Raw genomic sequence first — 16264 nt, 5'->3', positions numbered from 1 at the left:
GTTTGATGGAAAGAACAAACAACAAAAAGGCCTGAACGGCTGCAAAGTGTGGGCCTCTAATGAGAAAATCAATTTTGGACCCATGCATTCCAAATAGAGCAGTCTTCTGTGGGCCCTAGTAGCAGCAAGAGACGTTAGCCCATGTAACTAAGACAATGAGAAGTGCATGCATTATTATATCCCCGAAACGCGGAGCGTCGGGGATGTAATGGTTTTGCGTGCGCCGGCGCGTCCGCATCCGCATCCGCGTCCGCCGCCGCGTGTTAACGCGATAACTTTTGAACGGATGTTTGGATTTGTCCCAGATTTTTTGGGTGTATGCTCTAGGGCAGGTTCATGAACTGATTCGAGTTTGGAGGTCAACACTTTCAAGATGGCTGAATTCAAGATGGCCGAATTTTTGTTTGGTCCATAACCTCTGACCGGGTGGATGGATTTGTCCCAGATTTGGTGTGTGAATGCTCTAGGGTAGGTTCATGAACTGCTTCGAGTTGGGAGGTCAACACTTTCAAGATGGCTGAATTCAAGATGGCCGAATTTTTGTTTGGTCCATAACTTCTGACCGGGTGGATGGATTTGTCCCAGATTTGGTGTGTGAATGCTCTAGGGTAGGTTCATGTACTGCTTCGAGTTGGGAGGTCAACACTTTCAAGATGGCTGAATTCAAGATGGCCAAATTTTTGTTTGGTCCATAACTTCTGACCGGGTGGATGGATTTGTCCCAGATTTGGTGTGTGAATGCTCTAGGGTAGGTTCATGAACTGATTCGAGTTTGGAGGTCAACACTTTCAAGATGGCTGAATTCAAGATGGCCGAATTATTGTTTGGCCCATAACTACTGACCGGGTGGATGGATTTGTCCCAGATTTTGTGTGTGAATGCTCTAGGGTAGGTTCATGAACTGATTCGAGTTTGGAAGACAACACTTTTAAAATGGCGGAATTTTCATTTGGCCCATAACTTCTGACTGGGAGGATTGATTTGCCCGGTAACACCTTATTTTAATGGTTCACCATTTCAGTGAATCTACCATATTAGGTACAGTGTAATAACCAATGTAACAATATTTAATACCATGTAATACTAGTGTAATACCAGTGTAACAATATGCAATATCAGGTACAGTGTAATAACGAGTGTAACAGTATGCAATACCATGTAATATAGTGTAATACCAGTGTAACAATATGCAATACCATGTAATACCACTTACGCACAAACACATGATGTAAGTTAAAGAAAATGGCGGTGTTACACTGGTATTACATTGTATTAAATATTGTTACACTGGTTATTACACTGTACCTAATGTGGTATATCCACTGAACCATTAAAACAGTATTACCATTTGCCCCATTTTTTGCTTCATTTTCACAATAGTCGTTTGGTTTTAAGCCTATGCACGTCATGTCACGTCTGTATGTATACGTTTACAAAATGGTGGACGGGAGTGGTAGGAATGATGGGGGACTGGAAGCGTCGCGTTTCGGGGATATACCTTAAGCAGTCGAAGGCGACTGCACAGGCAGTCTAGTTTCTATTAATTAGGCTAATGCTTTATGAAAGCCTGCTTCAGTATGTATTGCTGTCTATTGGCTGCGCCTGTTATTGCTGATTGTTATGATGATTCCACGTTAGAATAAGTCATTGGTATTGCTACTGGAAAGTATCATTTGAAAGTGATGACCAATGTTATGGCCCTATATAGGCCCTATTAGCAGGCCTAATCACAGGCCTAATAAGGATTTACAATATGGAAATGTACAGAGTGGGTTGACTTGATTCTCTCGCCGTCATCTGACATGTCAACCTTCCTCTTTTTTCTCCTCTGTGTCACAAGTGCCTTTGTAGGGTACAAAGCAACATGGTTCAGTCATGATTTCAAAAGGAAGCTCTATGCCACAGGTAAGACCGTTATCCCTTCTACACACAACTTGCTCATACACCGCATGTTTGTTATGTTTATTTAGGCTAACTTTTAATGTGAACCTATCCACATAACATGGAAACAATATCTGTAGGTCCGGTTGTGCTTATTGAAATAAAAAATATTTCAATAAAGATGTATTTATTTATTCATTTTATTTTATTTAGTGCAGTGTAAAACAGAATGAAGGTAATTTACTTGGATATGGATCTGGTTAAATTGTCATTTGATGTCATAGTAGATTTGGCTAATCAAGGTTTCACAGAATGGTAGCCTACCTGCCTTCAGTTGGGCCTAAAGCAGAGGCAAAATAAACGTTACTCAGATAAATTAATATGTGATAATTGAGCCAGTGTACTTTGGTGCACGGTGTACTGCGGTTTAGGCTGCAAAATAGGCGATCATATTTAAATTTGAACTCTAGGATGAATATCCCCATTGCGCCTTCAAACTGGGTGTTCTTTTATTCACGTCTGGGTGGCCTATGGGATCAGAGAATATGCACCTTCAATTCGCAGGTGACAGTGCATGGAGTAGAACCAAACATAACCATAACAAGGCTCCCCATAAACCACTAGATTCCAGCCAAGGCCCCCTTTCATCAGTCGTGCCACATTGGGTTTTTTTTCTTCTGTGCACCCCCTTTCACAATATAATATGTATGTCAGTGTCCCATTGATAAAGGTCTATTTACAGTTTTTTTCGATTGCTTACACACAATTTTCGGAATCAGTTCTCAAATTCTCAAAACTCTACAAAAAATCTCCAAACCTCACACACAACGGGCAAAACTCCACGCTACCTCTGAATAATGCACGTCTTGTCTCAAAACAGTGTACTCTCTTCTAACAAGGTAATTTTGTTCTTAAAAATGACACACACAAGCATTCATTTTTATACACTCGTATGTGAACCATTGAATACTAATATGCACATGGTAAAACTCTATACTCAACTTGACACACATTAGAAACTTATTTTCTTCAGTGTTCTACTTACTAAAGAGGGTATTTTTCTGTAATAAAATACTAAAATATTGTTTTTAGAATCAGAGTACAGAGATGTGTGGCAAATATATATAAGCTTACTGTATATTAGATATTTTTCGGACATTTAAAAAAAATGCACTAATTTACTAACTACAGTTTTTCTCGATTGCCTCCACACAAGTTCTGGTACTTCACACACAATTCTCGGAACATCTCACCCATTTCCCAACTCCCCTAACCAATGTCACTGAACACTAAACACAATTCCTACTTAACACTCAAATTCCAGTTTTAAAACACACTCTTTTCACACCATTACACACAATTCTCTGGATTACACTCAATTTTCATAAAGAAAAACACTGGGTTTCTCATGGAACACACTGTCATTCACAACACTACAATCAACTGCAACTATGTTCACTTCCTCATCACATGGGCAAACTCTCTTCATACCGGTTTACAATCTGAAATCATCACCCCATAAGGACATACATTGCATGTCATATTGATGAAAAATGAGTGGATGCAAGGAGAAAACCCATTTGTTTAGTTTTTGAACTCAAAAATATGTTATACAAGACATAACTTTCATGTGGTTACCCAATATTTTACAATACATTAGTGCAATTTTTAAATATTTTTAAAAATATGTAAAATATATACACGTCTGTGTACTCCGAGTCTAAAAACAATATTTCAGTATTTTACAGTACTACAGAAAAATACACTCTTTAGTAAGTAGAACACTGAAGAAAATACGTTTCTACTGTGTTTCAAGTTCAGTATAGAGTTTTTTGTCATAGCTATAGGCTAAACAGTAATGTAATGGTTTTTTTGTACTGCCAAATAGGCAGTGGGGTTTATCTTTGTGTTATTTTTGTGAAAAAGACATAAAAAATCTTTCTGTTTCTGTTTGTGTGTTGTGGGAATTAAGTTTTTCCAACTTATGTCACAGTATCCATGCAATCCAGAACAAAAAAAGCCCAAGTTACTGGGAGAAATTAGTTTTACCCTGTGCCCAACAGTGTTTTAATGGGTCTGCAAATGTGTATTGTAGTGACTGTCTGTGTGTGTCATTTGACGACAAAATGAGGTTTTTAGAAGAGAGTACATTGTTTTGAGACAAGACGTGCATTTTTCAGAGGTAGTGAAGAGTTTGGCCCGTTGTGTGTGAGGTTTGGAGATTTGTGTGTAGAGTTTTGAGAATTCGAAGACCGATTCCGAAAATTGTGTGTAGGCAATTGAGAAAAACTGTAAAATGACTGCTTGTGTGTGTCATTTGAGAGCAAAATGACCTTTTTAGAAGAGAGTACATTGTTTAGAGACAAGACGTGCATTTTTCAGAGGTAGTGAAGAGTTTTGCCTGTTGTGTGTGAGGTTCGGAGATTTGTGTGTGGAGTTTTGAGAATTCGAGAACTGATTCCGAAAACTGTGTGTAAGCAATCGAGAAAAACTGTATTGTAAAATATTGGGTAACCACATGAAAGTGATCTCTTGTATAACGTATTTTGGACAAATGTGTTTTCTCACTGCATCCACTCATGTTTTCATCAATATCACATGCAATGTGTGTCCTTATGGGGTGATGATTTCAGATTGTAAACCGGTATGAAGAGTTTGCCCATGTGATGAGGACGTGAGGTAGTTGATTTTAGTGTTTTGAATGACAGTGTGTTCAATGCGACAACCAGGGATTTTTTTCCTGAAAATTGTGTGTAATCCAGATAATTGTGTGCAGTGGTTTGAAATTAGTGTGTTTTAAAACTGAAATGTGAGTATAAAGGAGGAATTGTGCTTAGTGTTCAGTGACATTGGTTAGGGGAGTTGGGGAATGGGTGAGATGTTCTGAGAATTGTGTGTGAAGTACCAGAAATTGTGTTTTTTTTTTTTTTCATTTATCCTTTATTTAGCCAGGATTGTCCCATTGAGACTACAGTCTCTTCTGCCAGGGAGTCCTGGTCAAAATGGCAGCAAACATATAGTTACAGACACAGACAAACACAAAGACAAAAAGGAAAATAAATGTACAAAAAACACATTAAAAAGAATAAGTTTACATAAAACGTATTTTGAGATTTAAAAGTAGCCTATGTGCTGCATAGTGGAAGCAATAGAGAAAAACTGTAAATAATAATGATAATAATAATCTTTGCAGAGATGTAATAGATCAGTGCTTCTCAAACTTTTTGTGTGAAGTACCACCTGAGAAAATATTGACCTCTCCGAGTACCACCTTGACAACCAACATTAGAATATCACAGTAAAGGCCTTCCATATTCACTTTTGCCAGTCAATACAAGAGAGGTTCATAATGGCATCAACAGTTACGGCCACATTCAATGCAAGTTTGTTTTTAAATTTCTTGCTTGCCTAGTATTATTCTGCCTTATATTTTCAGATTCATACAATTCAATATTACAAAATGTGTGACCAAAGAGGCATTTTCAACTGCAACAACTTGATCAGCCTTCAAATCAATGCACAAAAAAATAATTCTTTCAAGTACCACCAGAGATGTCTCAAGTACCACCAGTGGTACGCGTACCACAGTTTGAGCACCACTGTAATAGATTATTATAATGCAGTTCTTAACTAATGGGAATATTGTTTAGCATTTTTTTTGTTTAGTTTGGTGTACATTTATTGAATATTATTATATTATTATATTATTGAATTATTTATTTTATTTTGCTGTACTTTTTCTTCCAACTTGCGGCGGACCCCCTAGCACCCTCTTGCAGCATCCCAGGGGTCCCCGGCCACTGGAATAGAACATTCAAATACAACAGAACATTCAAATATCCTTGTTGATATGAAGCTGCAAAAGCATTGTTTTATTAGCCTACATACTGGCACTATTGCAGCGGATAATGGTACAGTCACAATCATCAGGCCCATCTGCTCAGGCAGGGAACAATATTATCCAAGACCTACACCACCTCAGTCGAACTCTCTCTCAAAGACAGTCCTCAATTAACAAACATTTATTTTATCCTTGTACATTACTATTACAACAGTACTGCTGTTGATGTATTTTATGTTAGAGATTATTTCCTGCCACAGAAAGGAGAACAGATATTTCACTGCAGGGCTACGCAACCACACTCAGGTGCTGTTTCCACGTAGCAGGATATTTTTATATGTGGCTCTGCCTTATTTTCTCCTGTTTAGGTGGAAACGCACCATGAGGATAAAAATAACAGGTTCGTTTTAGCCCACTAAATTGGATATTTTTGAAGCCGGGTTTTTGATATGTGGGTTTTAAAACTCTGCTTACGTGGAAACGGAAGGCCAAAACCAATGTAAGCAGGAGAAAAAAATATCCACATTTAAAAATATCCGGCTACGTGGAAAGAGCTCCTCACCCGCACCCTCTTGCTCCTATCAAAACTACCCAAAGACATAATAATCAGTTTACAATTTGCAAGTCTGTAAGTAGTCATCCACTGCTTCCAGTTCAAACCGGTTAGGTCAAGCAGCACCCATTCCGCCATACAATATGAAACTTGTGGAGTCATTTATTCCAGCATTTTACAGTAATGTGCACGGACAGTGCATCCGCAATGGAAACACTACAGAAACGATCTAATGTAAACTTAGAGACACAGACCAACATCTTTTATTTTTCGCCAGATACTCTTCCCTGAGGCCTGGCGGTCTTCAACCTCCCCTTCCGACCTTACCTGGCAAAGAACCTGGTAGGTACAAAACATCCAAATTTGAATTTGAATTTGAATTATTTAATTTACTACCTCTATTGTGCTCTTATAGTGTATGCTTACTTTATTATTATTATTATTTTTCATCTAAGCATAGAATTCAAACATCCACCTCTACACGTTTTATTTGATTTCACCATTCCCCTACAGAATCAACATAAAAGATGATCATCCAGTTAACACATAAAAATTATTAAATGATTAAACTATGATGACAATTCAAGAGTATTCAGATGATTATGATAAGAATATATGACTTGGTTTGTGACGTGCAGACAGGGTTACTTGTTTCCACACATTCTGATATACAAGATTATCAATGTGAAATAAAAAATAAAAATAATACTTTAATAATAATACTTTAATAATACTCTAATAAAAACTTTGTGACCTGAGATACAGGTTTGAAATTTGGTTGTTAAGCATATTAAATTTAATTAGGCTATGGTTACTTCACACTTCGTTAACTGTGTTTTGTTAATTTTTTTTAGGTTGTGGACATAAGGTGGCATACCCTTCATCCTGCCCACCATAGTTTCACTTGGCCCTTCAACCTCGGTTGAAACTGCACATCAGTGCCAACTCACTTTCCTCCGGCAGATCCCAGTGGACCTTCCTTTGAAGTTTAATAAAACAAAAACATCACTGCTAAGATTCTTCTTTATCCCAACTGGTCTGCTGGATTGGTTACAATGACTAAAATAAATTCCCATTTTTCAATGGTGACATCCCTGGCAATTGCATCATGCCTAATCCAGTCAGTCCTTGGTTACAGCTACAAGAATTGCATTGAGAAGTCCAATGTGTATCATCAATGTGTTCACTGTGAATTCAGATGCTTTAACCGTGGCACAAAGAACATCAGTGACTTTGTGAATGATCTACCAATCACAACAACTACACTTAATATTTCTCACAACAACATTACAACAGAGATTCCAGATTCCACTTTCTCTCGCCTCCTAAATCTCACCAATCTAAATCTGGATAGCAATAACATGTCCAACTTCTCCAAATACGCATTCCGTAGTCTTTTTCACTTGAGGAACCTAAACCTTTCTGCCAACAACCTGAATAGTCTTAAGCCAGGCCTTTTTCAAGACCTTGCCAGACTAGACCAGCTGATCCTATATGATAACAATTTGATGACAATCCCTCCAGACATTTTCAATGGATGCTCTGAGCTGAATTATCTCACACTCCGAAAGAACATCTTGCAAAACTTCACAGCCATTGTTTTGTCTGTTAAGAATTTGAAGAATCTGAGTACATTGGATCTGGGCTTTAACAAACTTCAGTCACTTGAGCATTCAGCAAGTCTGCCACCATCCCTTAAAGAACTCTATCTGACTGGCAACGAACTTTACACATTAGGCTGCAAGCCTGAGTTCTTAGGGCATGTACATGTGCTGGATCTCTCAAACAATTTCAAGCTCTCCTCTGTACATTTCAAGGGCTTAAATCTGAGTGAGATTTCCCTTCTCCGTCTTAGACGCACCAATGTGACTGTCCCAGAACTTCTCAAACTCACCCCATCTCTGAGGCCTGTACACGTGGATTACTCTGGTTTGAATCTGGGCAACAACAATAACGCTGGGATCAAGTCCTTGTGCCAACTATTAATGAACTCATCAACAGAAATGAATAGACTCATACTTCAGTCTAACAACATCATCAGTTTGCAACGTGATCAATTCAGTTGCCCTAAAATCACTGGTTCCTTGGATCTTTCAATAAACAGATTGAAGACTGTGGGTTGCTTGGAGTTTCTTGAAGGCCAACACTCTCTGCGGACCATTTTGGTGGAGCACAATCTTTTGTCAGAGCTGAAAAACTGCACAAGCCAATCTTTTTATAGTATTACATTTTTAAGCTACCGGTACAATCGTATTCTTAAGGTGGATCACGATGCATTTGCACACACTCCATATTTGAAGACTCTCCAATTGAACATCAACAATATAGCCTATCTGCCCCGCAATGCTCTGCGCAATCTCAGACAGCTAATTACCCTGCGGCTAGACAATAACCTACTGACAGACCTCTACGCTGAAAGTTTTATTAATCTATACAATTTGACAACACTGAACCTGCGCAACAATCAGATTTCTGTGATCTTCAACAACACATTTCAGTCCCTAAAAAAACTCAATATTCTAGATCTAGGAGGTAACAAAATCGATCAGTTCAGAAAAGGGGCATTCAATGGACTTGAAAGCCTTGAGAATATTTATCTGGACCGTAACCGCATCAAACAGATACAGCTCAAGATATTTGCCAAGTTCTGGCCTACTCTGAAAATTCTGGACTTGCAGAACAATCACATAGAATATCTAGAAAGGAAGACCACCTCCCCATTTGCTAAATTATCAAATCTTACAACTCTGAAACTGGATAACCAGCAACCATATGGAATGAAGCTCATACCTCAGAATTTCTTCTCTGGCCTGACATCCCTAACAACACTTTCACTTACATATAACGGAATCAGTAGTTTTGGATCAAACACATTTGATGATTTGACTAATTTACTGTGGCTTACACTTGACAACTCAGGTGTCGGTGTGAAACCGCTACCGCCAGGCATATTCAAAAATCTGAAGAAACTACACAATTTAGCAATAGAAAACATGGGCATTGATGCCGTATCAGAGCAAGTGTTTGGAAATCTGACATCACTGCGAAAACTAAATCTGAATCGCAATGCCATGTCAACAATAGACCCTGCTGTGTTGGAAAATCTTCCCAATCTCAGCTATGTCGATCTGAGGAATACAGCACTCGTTTGTACTTGCAACAACAGTGAACTCCAAAACTGGACCAAAAACAATCACAGAATTCAGATAGTCCTCTTGTATAGCATGATATGCCCTCATCAGTCTCATACATATTTTTACCAGTTTGACACCAAAGTGTGTTATCTGGACATTGGACTTTACCTCTTTGTCTCAACAAGCAATATGGTGCTTCTATTTTCAATTCTACCTCTGCTTTATGTTAAGCTCTACTGGAAGCTTAAGTACAGTTATTATGTGTTCCGGTCATGGTTTGGGGAACAGTGGCGGCGTCTGCGTGACGAGGAGAAGAAATACCAATACGATGCCTTCATCTCCTACAACTCAGCGGACGAGGAGTGGGTGCTGAAGCAGCTGGTGCCAAACTTGGAGGGGAACGGCTCGTCTCTCCGACTCTGCCTCCACCACCGGGACTTTGAGCCGGGGCGCTACATCGTGGACAACATCGTGTCGGCAGTGTACGGGAGCCGCAAGACCGTGTGCGTGGTGAGCCGGGACTTCCTGCGCAGCGAGTGGTGTTCGCTGGAGATCCAGTTGGCCAGCCACCTCCTGTTCGACGAGCTGCGGGACGTGCTGGTGCTGGTCTTTCTGGAACACGTCTCCGAGAGACAGATCTCGGCCTACCACCGCATGCGCAAGGTCATGCTGAAGAAGACCTACCTGCAGTGGCCCGGCCTGAACTGCACCGACCCGGGCCAGGCCCAGGAGCTCTTCTGGACCCAGCTGAGGAGGGCTCTCAGGAGCAGCAGCAGCAGCAGCACGCCCCAGGCAGACAAGGAGGGGGGCGAGGGGGGCAGAGACGGGGCTTTCACTCACAAAGACTCCATGGCATGTCTGTCACAGACAGAGGATGTGAGAGATATCCCTGTGTGAGATCTTATAAATGTGGAATATGCTCTGAATTGAAGTGTGATCAATCCAAAAAGAAAAAAGAGGAAGCCAAATATATTTTTTGCAATGTCTGAACAAAATAAAGAAGCTTTTAAAACCAACCAGCATTTCCATGGCAATCATTTAAGGAACCGATACTTTCAGATGATGACACTGTAAACGATCTCGGACCAATTCTCACAGTCACACTGTTAACAGAATATACAGGGTAAAAATGTATACAGGCTTTAAATCATTGTTAATTAGGTGTTTATTACACTTTAATGTTATTATGTTTTAATGTTACGCTTTAGTGAAATAGAATTTACAGACATCATGTTAATGCTTTATCACCACTTCTGCAGTGACTTTTTCTCAAATTGATGTTGAAGGTCTGCACAATGAGTCAATGACGCCTTCAGCAGTCACTGAAATTGAATGCAGCCACTGATAGCGAAATGCACAAAAATGCAGAGAGAATAAGTGTGTGATTCGCATTATCAGCAGAGCCTGGAACAGACTAGATTTCAGTTTGAAACACATGGTGATAGAACAATAAAATGGTGTCTATAAATTATATTGCACACACATCAAAACTTAACTTAAATTGTATAAACATTAATAAATACCTACTTTACAATGATTTGAAGTGTGATTACATTTTGGGACACCCTGTATTTGATTCAGGCTCGTTGCTGTAGATCACTGGAAAATAGATAATTTTGAGGAGCTGGGACAAAACTGACTATTTTGACTATTTTATTGAAATCAATGTCCAAAAATGTTTTTTTTTTGTCTTAGTACTGGTTCTGACACATTTCTTTTAGAGAACAATGATACAAAGTTCACAAGCATAAAGAAATGTTTATGTTAATATATTTGTTCAAGTTGTTAATTTTCAACTACATGAAGAGTTTTCAAATATTAAACTTCAATGTGACGAAAAAAAAATACGATGAGGAATGTGTAAAACTATATTGCCACAAAACATGGTGACATACAGAAAATAATAGGACTGTGACTTTGGACATCACCATTCTTTTCAACATACAGTATATCACGAAAGTGAATACACCCCTCACAGTTTTGCAGATTTTTGAGTATATCTTTTCATTGGAAAGCATTACAGAAATGTAACTTTGACCCAATGATTAGTGACCTTTTGACAACATATTTAACCGCTTAAATTTCTTCTTCACTCAGAAAAAAACAAAATACAGCCATTAATGTTTGAACATGTACTCACAAAAGTGAGTACACCCCAGATTAAAATCCGGTAGAGAAAGGGCTATGTTGGCTCGAATCGTCTCGAAATGAAACGAAATGAAAAGGGATGACAAGGGAGGTCATCAGTGTGCGTTTCAACCTTTCTTTCCATTGAACTTTTAAATTTTGAGTCTGCATCGGGCTTAAATAGATTGGTGTGAGATTTGAATGCAATCCTATGGAGAATATCATGATCTGCTTCAGTAGTCACAGTGCATGTTGACATGCATGTTTCTTTTAGGTGTATTTCAGATTGCCAATGTTGACAGCATTCATGCATCCCCAAACCATGTCAGTCCCACTACCATGCTTGGCTAGTGAGAGGATACACCTTTTTTGTAAAACTCACCTGTTTACCACCACACATGCTTGACACCATCTAAAGCAAATTTGTTTATCTTGGTCTCTTCAGATCACACGACATGGTTCCAGTGATCCATATCCTTGGTCTGTTCATCTCTCGCAAGATAAACAAATTTGCTTTAGATGGTGTCAAGCATGTGTGGTGGTAAACAAGTGAGTTCTACAAAAAAGGTGTATCCTCTCACTAGCCAAGCATGGTAGTGGGACTGACATGGTTTGGGGATGCATGAATGCTGTCAACATTGGCAATCTGAAATACACCTAAAAGAAACATGCATGTCAACATGCACTGTGACTACTGAAGCAGATCATGGTATTCTCCATAGGATTGCATTCAAATCTCACACCAATCTATTTAAGCCAGATGCAGACTCAAAATTTAAAAGTTCAATGCAAAGAAAGGTTGAAACGCACACTGATGACCTCCCTTGTCCTCCCTTTTCATTTCGTTTCATTTCGAGACGATTCGAGCCAACATAGCCCCTTCTCTACCGGATTTTAATCTGGGGTGTACTCACTTTTGTGAGTACATGTTCAAACATTAATGGCTGTATTTTGTTTTTTTCTGAGTGAACAAGAAATCGAAGCGGTTAAATATGTTGTTAAAAGGTCACTAATCATTGTGTCAAAGTTACATTTCTGTAATGCTTTCCTGTGAAAAGATATACTCAAAAATCTGCAAAACTGTGAGGGGTGTATTCACTTTCGTGATATACTGTAATAAAACTGATAAATTGATTGGTCTAATTGTAAAGGCAATTTGAATATGTACAGACTGCCATCACTGTCCATCTAGTGACATTGGTGAAGGTCAGTACAACCTCATCCTGGGGTACGACCAGGCCTCTGGACTGGCAGGGGGAGGCTTGGGTGGAGACATGGCCATGTGCAGAAGCTCGGAGGGGGGGTAGAGGGTCATGTCTGTGCTGCTGGATGCCACAGAGACGTTGGCAGAGCCGAGTGGGTGCTGAAAGCGGAAGTAGGGCTGGAGCTGCAGGCCGTCCAGGGAAGTGTGAGCCGAGTCAGAAGAGCCAGCGTTAGCACGCTGCCTGGTGTGGTCAAACTGATGATGCTGATGCACAGACAAGTGCTGAGCCTGTCTGCGTGCGCCACCTTGTGGTAGGGCTCTGTAAGTGTAGTAAGGATTATCGTGCTGCGCCTGGTATTCTTGTGGCAGGGCTCTGTAAGTGTGGTAAGGATCCTCGCGCTGTGCCTGGTATTCTGCCTGGAAGGGAAAGCTCACACCCGGGTCGTGTCTCCATTTCTCGTAGGGGTTGATCACGGGCGGTTGGGAGAGTTCCTCCTGGTGATGTTGCTTGTTCCAGAGACGGGGTAAGGCAGTGTTAGCCTCGCGAGCCATCCTACGTACTTCCGCCAAAGGATTGGCTCCACTACTGTAGTCTGGCCGTGCTTCTCTGTGGAGTGCCTGGAGCAGTAGAATTTTGATTGCAACGCCCCCCCCCCAGAAAACAGCCAATAATCGAATACGCCCCCCACGTGGGGGCGAAAGGGGGAGGACACTCGTGACAATGACATACACATCTGCGCCAGAGCCATTGATCTGCCCTATGTTGTTGTTGAGTAACTGCCAGCGATTGGGTGAGAGGTGTCCAATAATTTCAAACCATAACTGAATGCAAACTTCCTGCTTCCTACAATCGCTTCAGAGCAAACAAATGCCAGACCATAAATACGAAATGAAATGGTAGGCCTAGTATTATGGGATGGTCAGGACCAGGCTAAGGCAGTGTGTGGGGGCCATTCGAGAAGGGTCCAGCTGCAGTAAAACAGTTCCACCCCTAATGCAAGCACGCCCATGGGCGTTCCCGGCATTTGCCGTATTGGCCAATCGTGAAGGGATACTGCATGATGTCATTTTCAAGGCCATTTCCGGATGAAGGCTCCATGTTTTCAAAGATATCCCGTGCAAATTGTTATCTTCCAGAGAAACGTTTCACTGAACATTCCACTGACATAATATTCTCAACAATTTATGTAAGAAAGTGAGATAAATCACACGTTTTCTAATCCCAATATGTATTTTGCTTTGTCTTCCCGTACCTCGGACATTGTTTAGAACTCGTGTCGCTATGCACAGATTTGTCATAACGTATCAGGTCGCCAAAATGCTTTGATTTCAACACAACTTTGACACATTGATAGTAAATACTGTATATATTGCCTAAATATATACTGTCAATGCGTTGGCATTACCTCACCTAGCTGTGTGTATCGAGGTCACTGTTAACACTGGGTAGGCTATATGATTAAACCACAGATTTATCCTTTCCAGGATATTAACACACCCCGACAAATAATAATTAAAAAAACCCTTTTAGGCGAGGTTGTTCACTTGGTAAGACATGATATAGGCTACTTAGAAAAGTTGTACGATGTACATCAGCAACACATTCCCGACTTTTTGAAGTAGGCCTAATGAGTGTCACCTCACCACAGTTATGTGGCCAGCTTGAAAAGAGCAGATATTAATGAAAAAATATGAAATAGTATTTGAAATAGCAATAGGCTATTTGTTTGTTTTATTGGAGAAAACGATTTCTTCATTACCATAGGCCTACCATACTCCATGTCTGTCTATGATTTAGGAGTGACCACACCATTGAAGCTTACCTCTTTATCCAGGAGAGGTTCCAGATTGGCCTGTCTTAATTCAAAGGCCATCAGAAAACAGAGAAAAAATTTCCTACCATCATAACCAGTGTTTGTGCATACATAATCAGGGCCGCTGACAGCTTTGGCTTTGCCCAGGACAAAGTCATCTGAAAGGGCCCCCCACTCAATACATAGACTACATACAATGTAATGAGGACCCATTCCTGGACCCCTCGTCTCACTGGGCCCAGGTCAACGGACCCCTTTGTCCCCCCTGTCAGCTTGCCTGCATGTAGGCCACATACATTGCTGAAAGAAGTGAACGAGACAGGAATGAAATGTGAATTTATTTCTGTTTACTTTTACACTATGAAGTGTGAACGGTCAACAAGAGGGTTAACACAAAGTTTGAAATTGTGTTTGACCAGTCTCCAATGTGCATTTAACTAATAACTAAAAATAAGGCATTGGCATTAAATATAGACTGATACATACTATAAATACAGACACCCAAACAGTGTGCAATAATAAGATTAACATACTGATGGACAATAAATACACAAACACAGTGGACACACACACACGGCAGGAGGAGTTCATACAGGTGGTGTGAAGATGCTGTATACAAGGTGCAATGAGTAAAGTGTAAGTGGCATGGTGAAAGAAGGGTTCATGGAATATTCTCCCGTGTCCTTGGTTATTCATGTGGTTTTCTTCAGTGCGTTGAGGAGTCTGATGGCTTGTGGAAAGAAGTCGTTTCCCAGTGTGCTTTTGCAGCACCGCATGCTGGGCTAGCGCTTCCCTGATGGTAGTAGGGAGAACAGGTAGGGGTGATCTTATGAGCTTTTCTGCTGTCCTCACCACTCTCTGTACTGCCTTCTAGTCTTCAGCTTGACGGCTGCCATGCCAGACAGAGAGGCTGCTGGTCAGGATGCTCTCAATGACACCCCTGTAGAAGGTGGTGAGTGCCGTTGTGGGGAGGTCGGCTCTTCTCTCATCCTTCGCAGGAAGTGGAGTAGTGTCTGTGCCTTTTTGAGATGGTGGAGCCATGTGGTGCAGTTGGCAGAGGAGGAGCGGCACAGTGGTTGGTGCTGGGTTGATCAGGTTCAGATCCGAAGTTGCTGGTGTCATCAGCCCTCCCTCTGAAAACTGGCTCTGTGCCTGTCAAAAAAAGGCATGTTAATGTTATGAATGACAATTAAGACAAAAACAACCAACCCCTATCTACCTACAGAAGGACATGACATGAGCACGTGCATATGCTTGTGCACATGCCCCCCCCACACACTGCTACTGTCTTAAAGTTTGGTGCACGTGCATGCATGCACGCCTATTCTCCCCCCTTTGCCTCAAGTCAAGTGTGCATTTTAGAGGTTGTCCTCACCTGCACATGTGTGAAGAGCAGGAAGATTGGAGGTTGAGGATGAAGAGGCAGGGCAGGAGGTTCTCCTTGTGAGCGGCCCTGGTCCTGATGCTGATTGCCCATCACCACGCTGTGGCTCATCAAACCCATTACCGGCATATCAATGCTGAACAGGAACGACTGCTTCCATCTGCACGCATGCGCGCGCACACACACACACACACACACACACACACACACACACACACACACACACACACACACACACACACACGAGAGGGATACATAGAATACACTACATAAAAATCACACCCATCATTTTAATGCAGAACACCAGGCTGAAGAGATACACAGCT

The 16264-nt window shown here is 40.8% G+C and overlaps 1 protein-coding gene across 3 annotated transcripts in view; it reads left to right on the top strand.

Moving 5' to 3' along the window:
• Positions 1 to 10372, top strand: part of LOC134449294 (toll-like receptor 13) — a 197562-nt gene extending 187190 nt beyond the window's left edge. For all 3 annotated transcript variants that reach the window (XM_063199158.1, XM_063199157.1, XM_063199159.1), the window contains 3 exons: positions 1841 to 1905; positions 6553 to 6617; positions 7130 to 10372. In XM_063199158.1, coding sequence (XP_063055228.1) covers positions 7331 to 10306 — 2976 coding nt within the window. In that variant the 5' untranslated portion in view covers positions 1841 to 1905; positions 6553 to 6617; positions 7130 to 7330 and the 3' untranslated portion in view covers positions 10307 to 10372. The remainder of the gene's footprint in view (positions 1 to 1840; positions 1906 to 6552; positions 6618 to 7129) is intronic.
• Positions 10373 to 16264: the final 5892 nt, after the last annotated feature.

Source organism: Engraulis encrasicolus, chromosome 5 (genome assembly GCF_034702125.1).
Source record: "Engraulis encrasicolus isolate BLACKSEA-1 chromosome 5, IST_EnEncr_1.0, whole genome shotgun sequence".
Taxonomy (NCBI): Eukaryota; Metazoa; Chordata; class Actinopteri; order Clupeiformes; family Engraulidae; genus Engraulis; species Engraulis encrasicolus.
Note: the sequence above shows the minus strand (reverse complement) of the source record. Positions and strands in the feature narration are given on the sequence as shown.